The sequence below is a fragment of the Schistocerca americana genome, chromosome 7, assembly GCF_021461395.2.
Source record: "Schistocerca americana isolate TAMUIC-IGC-003095 chromosome 7, iqSchAmer2.1, whole genome shotgun sequence".
NCBI lineage: Eukaryota > Metazoa > Arthropoda > Insecta > Orthoptera > Acrididae > Schistocerca > Schistocerca americana.
Window position 1 is genome coordinate 427,113,225 of NC_060125.1, and position 16,923 is coordinate 427,130,147.

At 42.0% G+C, this 16,923-nt stretch overlaps 1 protein-coding gene across 1 annotated transcript in view; it reads right to left on the reverse strand.

Moving 5' to 3' along the window:
• The window catches only part of LOC124622981 (arrestin domain-containing protein 17-like), a 192,552-nt gene that overhangs the window by 14,919 nt on the left and 160,710 nt on the right, over positions 1 to 16,923 (reverse strand). Inside the window, exon 9 of the mRNA XM_047148770.1 lies at positions 4,448 to 4,616. Within this exon, the coding sequence (XP_047004726.1) occupies positions 4,448 to 4,616 (169 nt within the window). The remainder of the gene's footprint in view (positions 1 to 4,447; positions 4,617 to 16,923) is intronic.

The following is a 16,923-nucleotide window of genomic DNA, read 5'->3' on the forward strand; positions in this document are numbered from 1 at the left end:
GAATGTTAATTAAATTTTAGAGTGACCCATTAATGGCAGTTGTCATGAAGAATTCAAGCATGGTAGTACTGGTTATGATCAGATATCGGTGTGATGCTCTGGTAGGGATGGTGGTTATCGCTGAAACAACCTGTTATAGGTTACATCAGTTTTTTTTTCCACGCCAGTTTAACCTGTCTGCTGAAACCCCTCAGAATAACCGATTTCTGAAATAACTGATTTTCAGTTTTTTATTCGTATTGTTCCTTGTAATAAACACAGAAATCTAACAAAGACTGAAAAATTTTGACTTTCGCAGTTTCAAAATATTAAGTAGACAGATAAAAAATAATCCGTCGACTGCTCACTACTTTTCTCGCAAAGTGGTAAGTGCTTGAATATACGAACAAATCACCAGTATTCTCTTATTGATTCTAATTCTTTGAAACTCTGCTCAAAACTCATGTTGTAAGCGCGAATCATACCTCTGTTTGGGCGTTACGGATAGTCAGCGGTAAAGGATGAAAACTACGTCTGTTTTTCGTGTTAATTTGTTCGTTTTCAGGAGCTACAAGGAGATAATGGCACATCGTGTAGACACGGCTCCAGATCAGCTACTTTCTATTTTTATTGTATCCTATGAATGGACTGTTAAGGTTTTACTTTATTATTGTCACCATAATTTCCCTCCTCTTTTATTATTTCATAGAAATGGAAGACAAATAGTTAACTTTTTAAAGCAAATGAAGCATTGTACTTCTTTGCTATGTCACTTCGTAACACAGGTTTGGTGCCATTGTACAGTACAACGTATATCCGCCGACGACAGCACTGCATGCCATTTGTTTGTTGCTTGTTCCTGCCACATTGTTATTAAAACAGCACTGATTGTTTTTCCCATTTTATATAACAACGCAATATTTCAAACCAATGCAAATTTTACAAATAAAATTGATGTTTCTGATTTTTCACTCGGATAGTAGTAAAAGAAAAAAACCACCTGCTATAACCGAGACGAAACAGATACCAAAAAGTACCGGTGTCGGTTTTAACCGGTAGTTTCCCCTTCTCTAGACTCTAGAACTTAAAATCACCCGTCAGCTTGTTCTATAGGTTTCGGAAAGAGCTCAAGGGTCGTCATGACGTCAGGTTAGAGGATGATGTCCATACATAGGTCAACTGCTGCATGAAGCACACTTTTAGTGAACTTATCCCTTGCTTTATTTCCCGAAAGTACACTGCCAGGAAAAAAGTGATCGTACACCTGGAAATACGGTTATTTTGATCCGATGGCGGCAAATGCCTCCTGGGAGATAGTAGATGCACTGATAATGGTTTCAACGTCGTCCGCCATCAGATACCGTTGTGACATATAAAGCTCTGTATAAAGGAAAGTATGGCCATCCTTTCCCCCTGCGCCTGCCGCCGTCCGCAGTTCAGGACTGGCTGAAACCGCGTCACTTGACATTAGCAGCAATTGTGGGTCCCAGTGTTAAGTGTGAAGCACAGGAAGTGTTGTGTATCTGAAAAGCTTTAAGTAGAAGAATGCCTCAGTGCTGTGCTTTTTGCGGTTCGTTTCGAGGCGAAAAGGGAGGAAAACTGTACAGAATTCCTTCCGAAGGGAGAGATGCAACAAGAAGGAGAATATGGCTGATGGAAATCAGCAGAGCCAACTGGCAGCCCACAAGAGACTCGCGCTTGTGTGCGGTGAGTACAGTTTTTATTCATTACTGCAAATCATCTTAAGGTTTAAAATACGCTGTATAACATATTCTGACTCACTTCGTGATCAAATTTGGCGCATCATTATACGTGATTAGCGTTAAGCCGGTCAGTTTGTTTTTAAAAGTTACGTCGTTTTCAAGCGTATCGTTTTGGACAAAACCTTGTAAAAACGGTAAGTTTCTAGTACATCTGTAATTTATCGACTGCTATAAAGGCGCATTTTTTGCAGCACGAAAGATGAAATAGGTAAACGTTGTTTTTCGTTTCGTAGTTAGTGTGTAGGCCTAACTGTTGAAGACGGAAAGTGCAGTATTTGGATGTTTTAGTGCATATTGTTGCGTCCTCCGAAAAACACTCTGTTATGGCTATTTTCAAGATCAATTAAGAACGCGTTGTTAGCGTATAAAACGAAAAATAGTGAGTGGTGCCGTACAAAGGTATCAAGAGTGGTAAAAAATTTGGCCTGATTGACTGTGCCGTATGGTTTAAACTTATGTTTTGGATGCTCAAAATAATAAATTGTACTTTGTTCCACACAATATAATGTACAAATAGAAAAAAAAATTACACCATACAAGCGACGACCTTTAATTCAGGAACCATTAACGTTAGCAGGCGACTGTTATTCCTGTTGCAACCTAGCCGCTGATATACACTATATTAATACAAATACAGTTGCTACTGTTTCCTGCAGCCTGCTTTCGATCGTAGGGCTAGCTTTATTCGAACTCATTTTAAAAATATTGTATTCTCTTGTACTTTCATAATCATTCTCCTAACGTCGTAGAACAATTTGCAGGAAACATTTATGGGACAGATCTGACAAAAATATAAAGCATGCGTAATCATATAGGCACGTTTATCAGTTCTATTTACTAAGGTACCGCGTATATATATTTGAATCCAATGCTCTATTTCGTATAAAAAAAGAGACATTGGGCGAATTTCCGTAGTACCGTGTAGCGGGAACAAGAAATAAGTCGATATAGAGCTTTAAATTAGCAATAGATTTTTCCTTGCACTTGCGAACTAATATTGGTTCGCTTTTGTTCTGCTGACTACCGGATACGACCAATTTAACGCTAATTACGAAAACAGGTGTTCAAACTCGATACCACAACAAGAACTGCGAAATCTGCTTTCGGTATTAATAAAGGATAGCAGAGAAAACTGTTTCATTCTCTCCACAACAAATACTTTTCGACTCATTTATCTTAAAGTTGTTGAGGCTTTTTGTTGCTAAATATCCGACATGTTCCGTTTGAAGCCACTGATCAGTTTTAGCAGTGCATTAGACCGTTGAGTGCACTTCTTTGATATACACTGCTAAATATGCTGAAGAAGTCAATGTATCACACGCGGCGCAGTGGGGCCAAAATGATGGCGATTGGCAAGTTGGCCGTGCTTTCCCTATGCAGCGCTTTAAAGACATAGCTACCAGAGCGCCATCTGTGTCTACTCTTTAACAGGGAATGCTCACAGAGAGAAGGCTTAGTGTGTTGCAAACGCGTGAAGCAAGCAGGCAACCGTGCCACGGAGATGCACACATGCTTCCTACAACTAAGAGAGCGAATTTAGGAGGATTCAAATTGTGGCCTTCCTGGTGGCAAGATGGTCCTTTCGGAAAATTTCCACACAAGTTGGACGCGCTGCGTCAGTTGGGCACCGATACTGGAATCAGTGGTCGCGTGGGCAGTCTCACACCCGTAGACGAGATTCTGGACGTCCACGCAGGACAGACGCTCGCCAGGATCGTCGTATTGTAATGGCACCAGTGGCAGTGACCACCAGAGCAAGGATAAGAGGACTTGTAAGCCCAGAAGTGTCGGCACGAACTGTAGCGAACCAGTTATTAGCAGTGAGACTATGGGCGCGCACACCTCTATCGCAACTTCCATTCACGCCACAGCATCGACGTGCGGTGTTCGACAGGGCCATCAGAGGATCACTTGGAAGATGGAATGGCGCACCTTGGTCTTCAGTGATGTAAGCAATTCTGCCTGCTAGCAAGTGATGGTCGTGTGCGCGTACTATGTGGACACGGTATGCGCTGTCTCGTAGAGTGCATTCGTCCAAAACATCGTGGCCCCACCCTAAGCCTTATGGTCTGGGGTGAGATAACGTACAACTCTCGTTCACCTTCGGTGTTTCTGAAGGGGACCCTAACCAGTGCTCGATATTTGCAGATTGTTATTAGATCCGATCTTTTACCGTTCTTGCAACAAGAAGGTGTTATTCCAACAGGATAATACTCGCTCACACATTGCCCGTGAAACTCAACGTGCTCTGCAAGACTGGCAGCAACTTCCCTGGCCAGCACAGTTTCCGGACTTGAGTCCAATGGAGAACGTGTGGGATATGATACGACGAGAAGAGACTCCTGCGACTCGTCGCCCAATAACTCTTACTGAACTACGTGAACACGTCGAGCAGGCGTGGAATAATGTATCCTAGGACGGTGTCGCTATCTGTACGATAGACTGGATGCCAGAGTCAGTGCCCGCATTGTCGCCAGTGGAAGCTACACCACGTTCTAACACGGGTGTTTCAGCGTGGGTCGATGACTAGTACTTCAGAACCGGTTGTGCTATTGACCTGTAAATGAAATCATTTCATGTACTCCATAGGCACTGCTGCAACAATAAATCTTGAGTGAATTGGATACCTCTAAAAGGACGTACTAATGTTTTCCGGCAATGTATTTCCCTACCCCGGCAACTTCTTTGCTTGTGGAGGTACTCACGGAGGTCTGGGTACTTGGCCACGGTGGCGGCCGGGAAGCGCACCCTGGAGAGGCCGGGGTCGACGTCCGCAGCGGCCAGCAGGTTGGGGAACTGCTTGCACAGCGGGACCGTGCCCAGCCACAGCGGCAGTCGCAGCTCCATCGGCTCCGTCTCCAGCTCCACCAGCAGCTGGAACACGGCAGCGAGCGTTCCCACTCCTTCTGCACTCAGCAGCCCGGCTGACTCACGGCTACAGGTGGAGGAACAGTCGCCACAGAGGCGAATGTAACTCATCGACTCTAGCTGCAACTCGACCAGAAGATGAAGCCCAATGGTGTATCAGCTCCGTTTTCAACCCAGGAGGACATCTGCTGTCCCACGAAGAACTTCCCTCCATGGCTGCACGGTGTCCACCCGCAATAGCAACTGTAACTCTCTTACCTGAGATAATTTTTAAACCTAGGGTAGCCACAGGGGAAGTAATTACAAGTAATTGAAGACCAATTCGTACGGTATACGGGTATTTACAAACACTACGGCTCATTAATGTCAATACACCCTGGTGTTTCAGATTTACAACATAAATCAAACGTTATTTCTCACAAAATATAATTGTGTTAACTTCCACATGTATAATACAATCACAATCATTGTACTTTACTTTCATCAAAATATCCTACTTTGGATTTAATGACTGGCTCACAAACTCGAGGCATGCGGTCAATCAGTTTTTGTAGGAATCGTGAATCTATACGATTCCACACATCCTTAACAATATTCCAGAGATGTTCCTTGCTGGATATATTAACTTCCCTGATACGTCTTCCACTTCATCCCAGACCATTTCAATGGGATTACAATCGGGGTTTACCATATCATTCAGTACTTTCTGTTTTTACTTTGATGCATTGTAGTTCGTACAGTATGCCGACCGATGATTTGGGTCATTATCTTGTTGTAAGGTGAACCCTTCCCCTATTACGCGCAATCCACTTCGTATTGCATCATACTGAAGTCTCCGGTGGGACTGCTTCTGATTCATACACCATTCTATTTGCACAATGTCTCCAACTCTATCTCCGGCAAAACATCCCCAAACCATAATAGAACTTCCACCGTGTTTAACTGTAGGTAAAACACACTGCTGGGCTACCCTTTCCGCTACAAATCGGCGACAAATGCTCTCCTTTTGGTTCCAAAAATCTCGAGCTTCGATTCATCGGTGAATAACACCTTCGTCCACTCTTCCGATGTCCAATTACGATATTTTGTAGCCCATTCAAGTCTCTTCTGTTTATTTATGGCCCTTAGAAGGGGTTTCCTTTCTGTGTCACATCCTTTCAAGTCGGCTTCAGTCAGTCTCCTTTTTACTGTTGCAACAGATATTGTTGTCGCATTCATTTCTACCAATTCTGCACGAAGTTGGGCGCTGTTTTGAATCTACGTATTTCTCTTACTGGTAATTCTGTTATATTTATCATCACTTTTAGTTCTTTTACGAGGTCGTCCTGATCGTGGTATGTCCTTATTGCTACCTGTTGTCTTCTGGCGGTGAAGGGTGAATAGACACACTACACTGTTTCGCAATTTGCCGAATACATAAACCTGCTTGGCTAAGTGCTACAATACATGGATATCTCCGCTCGGCGTTGTGCACACTTCAATGTCACGAAGGAACTGGCGTGCAGGAACCACATGTTATGTATCGTAGAAATGCTTGCCGTTCGCTGCGGACATCACATCACTACAGGGAACAACACATGTGCACCAAATGAGGCGTCGGTCGGCAAATAGGTAAACAAACATATCAGGTAGGTACATAACGATTATGTACGCAACATTGTTTGTTGGATAATATTGTATCTCGATGATCACAAACAAAAATCATGATATGTGTACAACTGTTGTACTGTTCCTTTGTTTCCTCAACCGTACCCACGGTATTGGACTACAGAGAACTAGATGTCGTTTATTGGGTGTATTGAAATTAATGAGCGGTAGTGTATAGGTATTAAAACTATTAAAATATAAAACTGAATGAAAAGTCTAATAGTCAGCAGTAGTCGGTTTATTGAAGTCAATCAGAGACTCACACAACCGGTTTCACAACTTTTAAATTGTGTCTTCTGATGTAAATAATGCTATGTCGCTTGGTACAGGGGGCTATTACAGATATCCGCAGAGTAACAGTCGGCGTGGAGCAGGCAAAGTTCTCAGCCATCAATTGTTAAAACCATCATCAATGATGAATGCCCTGCGTGTCTTAAAATCACGAAATGTCATCGCTTTACCTATTAAAATATATTCCTGTGGGTGTGTCAAGCAACAGAAGATGCCCCTCGTAAAAGTTATCCGGGGAAATATTGGGTCCGTAAGGCGACACGCTTACGTTTGTGACCGACAAAATAGTAATCATAGCGGCTAACAACACAAGCTACGAGGTGTACAGGATTTGTTTCCGGAACAAGTGCGGTGGCTGCTATCCGAGTACTGATACGGCAGCCCGCGGGCGACAGCCACCGCACTTGTTCCGGTAACAAGCCCTGAACACGTCGTAACTTGTGTTGTCAGCCGATATGATTACTATTTTGTTGGTGACAAACACACATAAGCGTGTCAGCATCCGGATGCAATATTTCCTCGGATAACATTTACGAGGGGCATCGTCCATTGCTTAACATAGGCCCACAGGAACGTATTTTAATCGGCAAAGTGATGACAGTTGCGGCGCGGCACGTTACTTTTTACCGCCCTGTCAGTGTCCAGCAATGTTCATTTGCCTAGCTAAAAGCTGCAGTAGAAAATACTAGACCACTACTGTCTATTGCAGGTCGCAACATACATAGAATTGTCCGGTAAACGGGATGTGGCCAGCTACTGATATAAAAGTTTTAACTTGGCAATGTAAATTTTCAGGTGTATTTTTACGATAAAGATCACAGTTAATACTGCCAAGTCCGTACCAAGTGTCTACACAGTGTAAAGTTCCCACGCACACCACAATCACACACGTACCCAGTTTATGGTATTTACACCCGTACCGAGGTTAAGAGAGTTCACTGGATCGTTTAGTTATGAAAATGCTCGCTCAAATGTCGTGCACTCTGCTCTACGCGTAATACCTGTTCCAGTTTTAGGTCGCACAACACGCCACGCGGTTTCAACTAAGAGTCAAAAGCAATAATTTCGATATTCCGTCCGAAATTCCACACGACTTCCACTATACCGTTCACTTAAATACACTTTGTACTACTTCGAGAACTCGTAATTAGCATTTTCCGGGATTTTATAGTACTTTCGTCGGAGCTGCTTTCAATGAGATCTTACTAGTTCGAACCCTCAGCCCCGACCTACTTAGATCACAACAAAGGCTTTGTTCCCAGCATAGAGTGGCGCGAGCCTGCATTTTTCTGATTGGCCGATATCACAAACAGCAAATCAGGTTGCAGTATTATCCCGCGCTAACCCCTCGCTTTACTTCAATGACCAATCATAGTAAAACATTTCTTTCTATGGCAATTGCTAAATAAATAAAGTTAGAAAAGTATCAAATATAAAATTACTCCTTCTGAAATTACCGATTAATTCGTGTTCTACTCGCGATTTGTTAGCACCATAAACTGACTGCACATTTAATTATAGTAAATCCCCTATATAGTTTAACTGGTACTCCGTGAACAAACAAAACAATTTTCATTTACTTCTGTTCTTCTTCACTCATAAAACACTCACACTGCTAATTACTACACATATAAAACAATTATAATTATGCAAATACATTAAATATTAGTCAAACATAACTTTACAACACTGTTTTGATTACGACTGCTAGCACTGTCCGTCAAGGAGGTATATAAACTACATAGAGTGGCTATCTGTGAGGTAACAGCGCTCCCAGCGGCAGCAAAAAGCAACACTGGCCGCCATTTTTTGAAACGTCTACATGTCAGTGTATTTACATTTGGCGTGTATTTATGGCGTTAGAAAACCACTGTTTTCCGGTTGTAATTTGTTTTAAAAGTCTTATTGACCGATCGCGAATCATGCCCAGTGTATGTGCAGCGTACAATTATGCGCTAATAGAAGTGATAAAACAACTGGAATATCATATTTCAGGTGAGGATCTAAATGCGTGTTGTACTTAGCGTCTTGTGCATCATTTTCGTGTTTAAGCTATATACAAATGTAAATAATCTACTGTATACACGTCTCTTAATTTTTAGATTTCCTCGTCGGTGGGTTGCCAATATGAGGCGAGATAAGTGGCAGCCAACTCAATATAGCTACATATGCTCGTTTCACTTTGAAGATAGATACATGTATAGTACAAACGAGAAAAGGCTACTTCTGGCAAACGCAGTACGGACAATATTTACGTTTCCTGACCATCTGCAGAAAACAACTATAGTATAGAGACAACCAAGGAAACGGCCTGTCAGTGAAGAATCAGCTTCCTTATCAAATGAACCAGGTAAAATAGTTTTCCTGTTATTTATTTGCTATATGGGTTATGTGTGAATTTTACTATTAATCAATGTATGTTTAAAGAAAAATAAAGCTTAATGATAATACTTCATTTTTGTAGGTGAAAGAGTGAATCAGAATGATCATACAGATCATTCTTATTGTTTTCCTAGCCCCAAAAAATTATGAGGCACTATAGAAAAGGACCGAGAAGCTGAGGAAGCAAACGAAACCTGCAAGGCAAAGTGTTTCAAGAAAGAAGAAACACATTGTGACATATAAAACAGTGGTTGTAGGACTAAATAAGAGACTTCAGGACTGTGCTTCTGAAGTGATAGGGTGTGACAAAAATAGTGATACTGTGAAGCACTTTTTGCAATGCAAAACAAATGTTCAATTCCTGAATATCCTAAAGAAATAAAACAGTTTGCCCTTACACTCAGTGTTTACTCCTTCATAGCTTATAATCATTTGAGGAAGTCTGTTAAATTACCCCATCCTGTAGGAGCTAAACGGACTTTGCAAAATGAAACTATGAACAGTATTCATTTGTAAAATTTTCATATAATTCGGCAGATGCGTTTTCTAACAGGGCACAGTTTCAGTATGCCACAGTTAGTCATTGTGCTGTGATTGTTTGATGAGGAAACCATTCTGCGTGCTACTGATAACGTTATTTGTCTTTCATTTCAGTTACAGATGCCAAATTCAATTTACAGTAATTGGCACGACTTACATCGGAAGTAATTTACAAAGTTAACGCTCATGTTCAAAAGTAAGACAGCAAAGGCTATTCTAGATTAAAGTATGTGGGCGACACTGTAATCAAAATTTAAATGCCGTAAGATTTTGAATTACAAATTTTTCATCTGATTAGTTCCATATAACTTTAAGTTTATACCGCATACAGGGAAAGCGGAAAAACGTCATTCGCGCGTCACAACTCGGACAAAGTGTGTGTTCTGTGCTCGTGTGGGCATTCATTGATAGGTCTGTCACGAAAAATAAGAGGATGGCAGCGGGAAAAATCGCTGCAGAACTGAATGTCACACTCGTGAACCTTGTCAGCACCAAAGCAACACGAAGGGGGCTCCATAAGCTGGAACTACAGGGCGAGCTGGAATCCCAGAACCACTTATTAGTGTTGCAAATGCCCGTAACAGGAAAACGTGGCGCCAAAGCCATAAAACCTGGACTGTACAGCAATGGAAGAAAGTCATTTGGTCGGGTGAGTCTTATTTCACACTTTTTCCAACTTCTGGCCGAGTTTAGATCTCAAGAGTATATATGGCGTCGGGGTTCGGTGATGATTTGGGCAGACATATCGTGGAATTCCGTGTGCCCCATGAGTACTCTCCGAGGTCACATTACTGACAAGGACTCTGTAACCATTTTGGCACGTCAGGTCCATCCCTTGGTACCATACCTGTTCCCAAAAGCTGATGATGTTCTCACCGGTCCATCATCCTAACCTGGTTTTTTTAGCACGAGGATGAAACTTCGTATCCCTGCTGGCCACCACAGTCACCAGATCTCATTTTTAGTCAACCTTTGCGGTCTACTTTGGAGAGAGGGACGGGTGATCGTTATCCACCTCCATCATCGTTACCTGAACTTACCACTATTTTGCAGGAAGAATGGTATAACAATTGATTAAAAACCATATTTGTATAGTCTGAGACGATTGGAAGTTGTTTTGAAAGCCAGTAGGATTCCTACATTGTATTAGGCACGGTAATGTGTTGTGTTTTTGGTGTTTGTATATTTTTGTCAATCCCCTGTACTTGCACATTTGAACGGTGCCATTCTACAGTGGCAGCACTGCCCGAATACATATCTCTCCAGCTTCAGTGGGTGCTGAAATACTCGCATCTTAGCTCTATCGGAAAGTGTCATTTTACACTACTGGCCATTAAAATTGCTACACCATGAAGAAATGCAGATTATAAACGGCTATTCATTGGACAAATATATTATACTAGAACTGACATGTGATTACGTTTACACGCAATTTCAGTGCATAGATCCTGAGAAATCAGTACCCAGAACAACCATCTCTGGCCCTAATAACGGCCTTGATATGCCTGGTATTTGAGTCAAACAGAGCTTGGATGGTGTGTATAGGCAGCAGTCGAACATTTTCTGTATCCAGAAAGGCCCGTACATGACCTGCAACATGAGGTTGTGCATTATCCTGCTGAAATGTAGTGTTTCGCAGGGATCGAATGAATGGTAGAGAGCCGGCCGGTGTGGCCGAGCGGTTCTAGGCGCTTCAGTCTGTAACCGCGCGACCGCTACGGTCGCAGGTTCGAATCCTGCCTCGGGCATGGATGTGTGTGATGTCCTTAGGTTAGTTAGGTTTAAGTAGTTGTAAGTTTTAGGGGACTGATGACCTAAGATGTTAAGTCCCATAGTGCTCAGAGCCATTTGAACCATTTTGAATGGTAAATACACGGGCCGTAACACATCTAAAATGTAACGTCCACTGTTCAAAGTTCCGTCAATGCGAACAAGAGGTGACCGAGACGTGCAACCAATGGCACCCCATACCATAACGCCGGGCGATACGCCAGTATGGCGATGACGAATACACGCTTCCAATGTGGGTTCACTGCGATGACACCAAACACGGATGCGACTATCCTGATGCTGTAAACAGAAGCTGGATTCATCCAAAAAAATGACTTTTTGCCATTCGTGCACCCATGTTCGTCGTTGAGTACACCATCGCAGGCACTCCTGTTTGTGATGCAGCGTCAAGTGTAACCGTAGCCATGGTCTCCGAGCTGATAGTGCATGCTGCTGCATGCGTCGTCGAACTGTTCGTACAGATGGTTGTTGTCTTGCAAATGTCCCCATCTGCTGACTCAGGGATCGAGACGTGGTTGCACAATCCGTTACAGCCATGCGGATAGGATGCCAGTCATCTCGACTGCTAGTGATACGAGGCCGTCGGGATTCAGCACGGCGTTCCGTATTACCCTCCTGAACCTACCGATTCTATATTCTGCTAACAGTCATTGGATCTCCACCAACGCGAGCAGCAATGTCACGATACGATAAACTCTAATCGCGATAGGCTACAATCCGACCTTTATCAAAGTCGGAAACGTCATGGTACGCATTTCTCCTCCTTACACGAGGCATCACAAAAACGTTTCACCAGGCAACGCCGGTCAACTGCTGTTTGTGTATGAGAAATCGGTTGGAATCTTCCGTCATGTCAGCACGTTTTAGGTGTCGCCACCGGTGCCAGGCTTGTGTGAATGCACTGTAAAGCTAATCATTTGCATATCACAGCATCTTCTTCCTGTCAGTTAAATTTCGAGTCTGTAGCACGTCATCTTCGTGGTGTAGCAATTTTAATGGCCAGTACTGTATATTCACCACTAGTCAGACGTCTTTCCTTTTTTACTTTCTCTCTCGCTACTTGATATGACATAAAGTGATCTAAAATTAATCAATAATTTTGCACTTGTAATAATATTAAATCAAAACATTAAATTTATCAGTCACAAACTTACTTGTTCAGTTACAGTTCGTGAACATGGAACTAACTTTAACTCCTGCTTGTTATGCATCTCTTATCATGTTTAGCCACTGCGTGCTGCAGTGCATTATGGTCGATCATCATATTCCTGCATGTGTACTTTTCTCGAATGAAGTCTCTTTAAACGTACTCTATGTGATATAAAGTATCCGGACACCCCAAAAACATACGTTCTTCATAGTAGTTGCATTTAGACATCGTGGCAGAGCAGAATGGGGCGCTCCACGGAACTCACGTACTTCGAACGTGGTCAGGTGATTGGGTGTCACTTGTGTCATACGTCTGTACGTGAGGTTTCCACACTCCTAAACATCCCTAGAGCCACTGTTTCCGATGTGATAGTGAAGGGACACGTACGGCACAAAAGCGTACAGGGCAACCTCGTCTGTTGACTAACAGGCCGCCGACAGTTGATTAGATTAGTACTTGTTCCATAGATCATAAATACGACACTTCGTAGTGATGTGGAACGTGTTAGGTTAATAAATGGTGTCTATACAAGATATCACATTACACAAAATATTACATGACACTTAACATTTTTTTTTGTGGGGGTTGGGGAAATTACCCACTTACTATATCCAAAAAATCATCTAATGAGTAGAAGGAGTGGCCATTAAGAAATTAGTTTAATTTCCTTTTAAATGCTATATATGGCTACCTGTCAGACTTTTGATGCTATTAGGTAAGCGACCAAAGACTTTTGTGGCAGCATAATTTACCGCCTTCTGAGCCAAAGTTAGATTTAACCTTGAGTAGTGAAGATCATCCTTTCTCCTAGTGTTGTAGCCATGTACACTGCTATTACTTTTGAATTCGTTCGGATTGTTAATAACAAATTTCGTAAGTGAATATGTATATTGTGAGGCTACAGTGAAGATCTCTAGCTCTTTAAATAAGTGTCTGCAGGATGATCTTGGATGAACTCCAGCAATTATTCTGATCACACGCTTTTGTGCAATGAACACTCTTTTACTCAATGATGAGTTACCCCAGAATATGATGCCATACGAAAGCAGAGAATGAAAATAGGCGTGGTAAGCTAATTTACTCAGACGTATATCGCCAAAATTTGCAATGACCCTAATAGCATAAGCAGTTGAACTCCAACGTTTCAGCAGATTTCAGCAGATCCTCAGTGTGTTTTTTCCAGTTCAACCCCTCATCAATGCATACACCTAGAAAATTTGAATATTCTAACTTAGCTACCGATTTCTAATCGAAGTCTATATTTATTAATGGTGTCATTCCATTTACTGTGTGGAACTGTATATACTGTGTTTTGTCTAAGTTTAATGAGAGCGCATTTGCAGAGAACCACTTAATGATTTTCTGAAAAGCATCGTTTACAATTTCACCAGTTAATTCTTGTCTGTTGGGTGTGATAGCAATACTTGTATCATCGGCAAAAAGTACCAGCGTTGCATCTTCGTGAGTATAATATGGCAAGTCATTAATATATATTAAGAACAGCAGAGGACCCAAGACCGAACCTTGCAGCATCCCATTCTTGATTGTTTCCCAGTTTGAGAAATCACCAGTTTTTTGCATATTATGTGAACTGCTTATTTCAACTTTCTGCACTCTTCCAGTTAGGTATGATTTAAAACATTTGAGCACTGTCCCATTCATACCACAGTGCTTGAGCTTATCTAGAAGTATTCCATGATTTACACAATCAAAAGCCTTTGATAGATCATAAGAAATCCCAACGGGTGACTTCTGGTTACTCAAAGCATTTAATACTTCATTATTGAAAGTATATATAGCATTTTCCGCTGAAAAACCCTTCCGTAAACCAAACTGACATTTTGTTAAAACTTTATTTTTACAAAGGTGTGAAGCTACTCTACAATACACTACTTTTTCAAGAATTTTGGATAAGGCAGTCAGAAGAGAGATTGGGCGGTAGTTGTTGACATCAGACGTATTCTCCGTTTTTGCAGTGGTTTAACAATGGCATACTTTAGTCTATCTGGGAAAATACCCTGCTTCAGAGAGCTATTACATATGTGGCTAAGAATCCCACTTATTTCTTGGGAACAAGCTTTTATTATCCTACTGGAAATGCCATCAATTCCACGTTAGATTTTATCCTAATTTCAGAAGGAGAGGTGGGTGGAATTTCAATTATATCAAATGATGTGGGTAAGACCTCTTCCGTTAACTGCCTTGCTTCTTCTAATGAACATTTAGATCCTATCTTCTCTACAACATTTAAAAAATGATTATTCAAAATGTTTTCGACTTCCGGCTTGTTGTTTATCAAGTTTCCATTCGCTTTGATGGTGACGGCGTCATCCTGTACTATTGGTTGCCCTGTCTCCCTTGTAATAATATTCCAAATTGTTTTGATCTTGTTATCAGAGGTATTAATCTCAGACATGATGCACATGCTTCTGGACTTTTTAATAACCTTTCTTAATGTAGCACAGTAGTTTTTATAATATTTGGTTGTTTATGGGTCATTACTCTTTCTTGCTGTTAGATACTTTTGTGATTAGAAGATATTTTTATTCCTTTAGTAAACCAAGGTTTTTTGCGTGGTTTCTTATAGTTATATTTAACTACTTTCTTGGGGAAACAGTTTTCAAATTCTCTTACAAGTGTACCATGAAATAAGTTATATTTTAAATTAGCATCGCATTCCTTGTACACCTCATCCCAGTCTAACTGCTGAAGGTTTTCTCTGAAATTTCTAATTGTGGAGTCATTAATTGAAAACACAACTTTGGAGGGTAGTTTTGAATTACTGACTGGAGCTATGTCATATACAGTAACTAGCTGAGCATCATGATCAGAAAGGCCATTCTCAACAGGACATGACTTTATGTTTTTTTGAAGAGCGTCGTAATGTGTAATAGGCAGACATCTATCCAGACCATCACACAGGAATTCCAAACTGCATCAGGATCCACCGCAAGTACTATGACAGTTAGGCGGGAGGTGAGAAAACTTGGATTTCATGATAGAGCGGCTGCTGATAAGCTACACACAAACCGGTAAATGCCAAACGACGCCTCGCTTAGTGTAGGGAGCGTAAACATTGGACGATTGAACAATGGAAAATCGTTGTATGGAGTGACGAATCACGGTACACAATGTGGCGATCCGATGGCACGGTGTGGGTACGGCGAATGCCCGGTGAACGTCATATGCCAGCGTGTGTAGTGCCAACAGTAAAATTCGGAGGCGGTGGTATTATGGTGTGGTCGTGTTTTTCATGGAGGAGGCCTGTACCCCTTGTTGTTTTGCGTGGCACCATCACAGCACAGGACTACACTGATGTTTTAAGCACCTTCTTGCTCCTCACTGTTGAAGAGCAATTCGGGGATAGCGATTGCATCTTTCAACACTGTCGAGCACCTGTTCACAATGCAGTGCGTGTGGCGGAGTGGTTTCACAACAATAACATCCCTCCAATGGACTGGCCTGCACAGAGGCCTGACCTGAATCATATAGAACAACTTTGAGATGTTTTGGAACGCCGACTTCGTGCCAGGCCTCACCGACCGACATCGATACCTCTCTTCAGTGCAGTACTCTATGAAGAATGGGCAGCCATTCCCCAAGAAACCTTCCAGCACCTGACTGAAAATATATCTGCGAGAATGCAGGCTGTCATCAAGGCTAAGGGCGGGTAAACATCATACTGAATTACAGCATTACCGATGGAGGGCGCCACGAACTTGTAAGTTATTTTCAGCCAGGTGTCCGGATAGTTTTGATCACATAGTGTAGACGGAATGCTCTATTCTCGGAATAGTAATTGACAGTCCCCCGCTACAGGTGTGACGAGTTGTTTACATTGATCTCATGGGGAGGGGTGTAGTCTGTGATTGGTTAATAGGCTATTAGCGACCTAGTGTCTGTTTAACTGCAGCAGAGTATATTGTGTAACCGAGAAACTTACCCCCGACATAGGCTGAAGATACTCACTTGATCTTCGTGCGTGTTTGTGTTTCCAGCCCGAATGCACTGTACACATCTTGCTGTAGAGCAACTGCGTCAGATGTTCCCTGAACTGGATACGAGGACAAGATGCTTATGCCTGCTCAGCTCTTCTGCTATATCTGATGATCCCACCTCAGTACTTCTTATGAGACAATATGGAAAGTCCTGTGTACGAGAAACCTGCCGAGACTGAAGAAAAATCTAGCAGCAGTTGTAGCTGCCTGTGACGACAGGGTTGTTTGAATGGGTGCGACAGACTTTTGTGCGCCGATGTCACGACTCCGTTAAAAGCTTGTGGAGAGGGGGGACGGAGAAGGGAGATCTTAAATAACTGTTGTGAATGGAGCACCTTATGCGAATTGAGTATATACTGAAACTGTAACAAAACTGCGTCTCGTTGAATCTTTCTCATCGTCGGCGAACTACAGTAAATTTTGAATGCTCTTATTTTCACTTCTCACTTTCGACTCAATTGTATCTAGACCTAGGATTATCTGTATTTGTGCTTAATCCCAGATAGTTTGCACC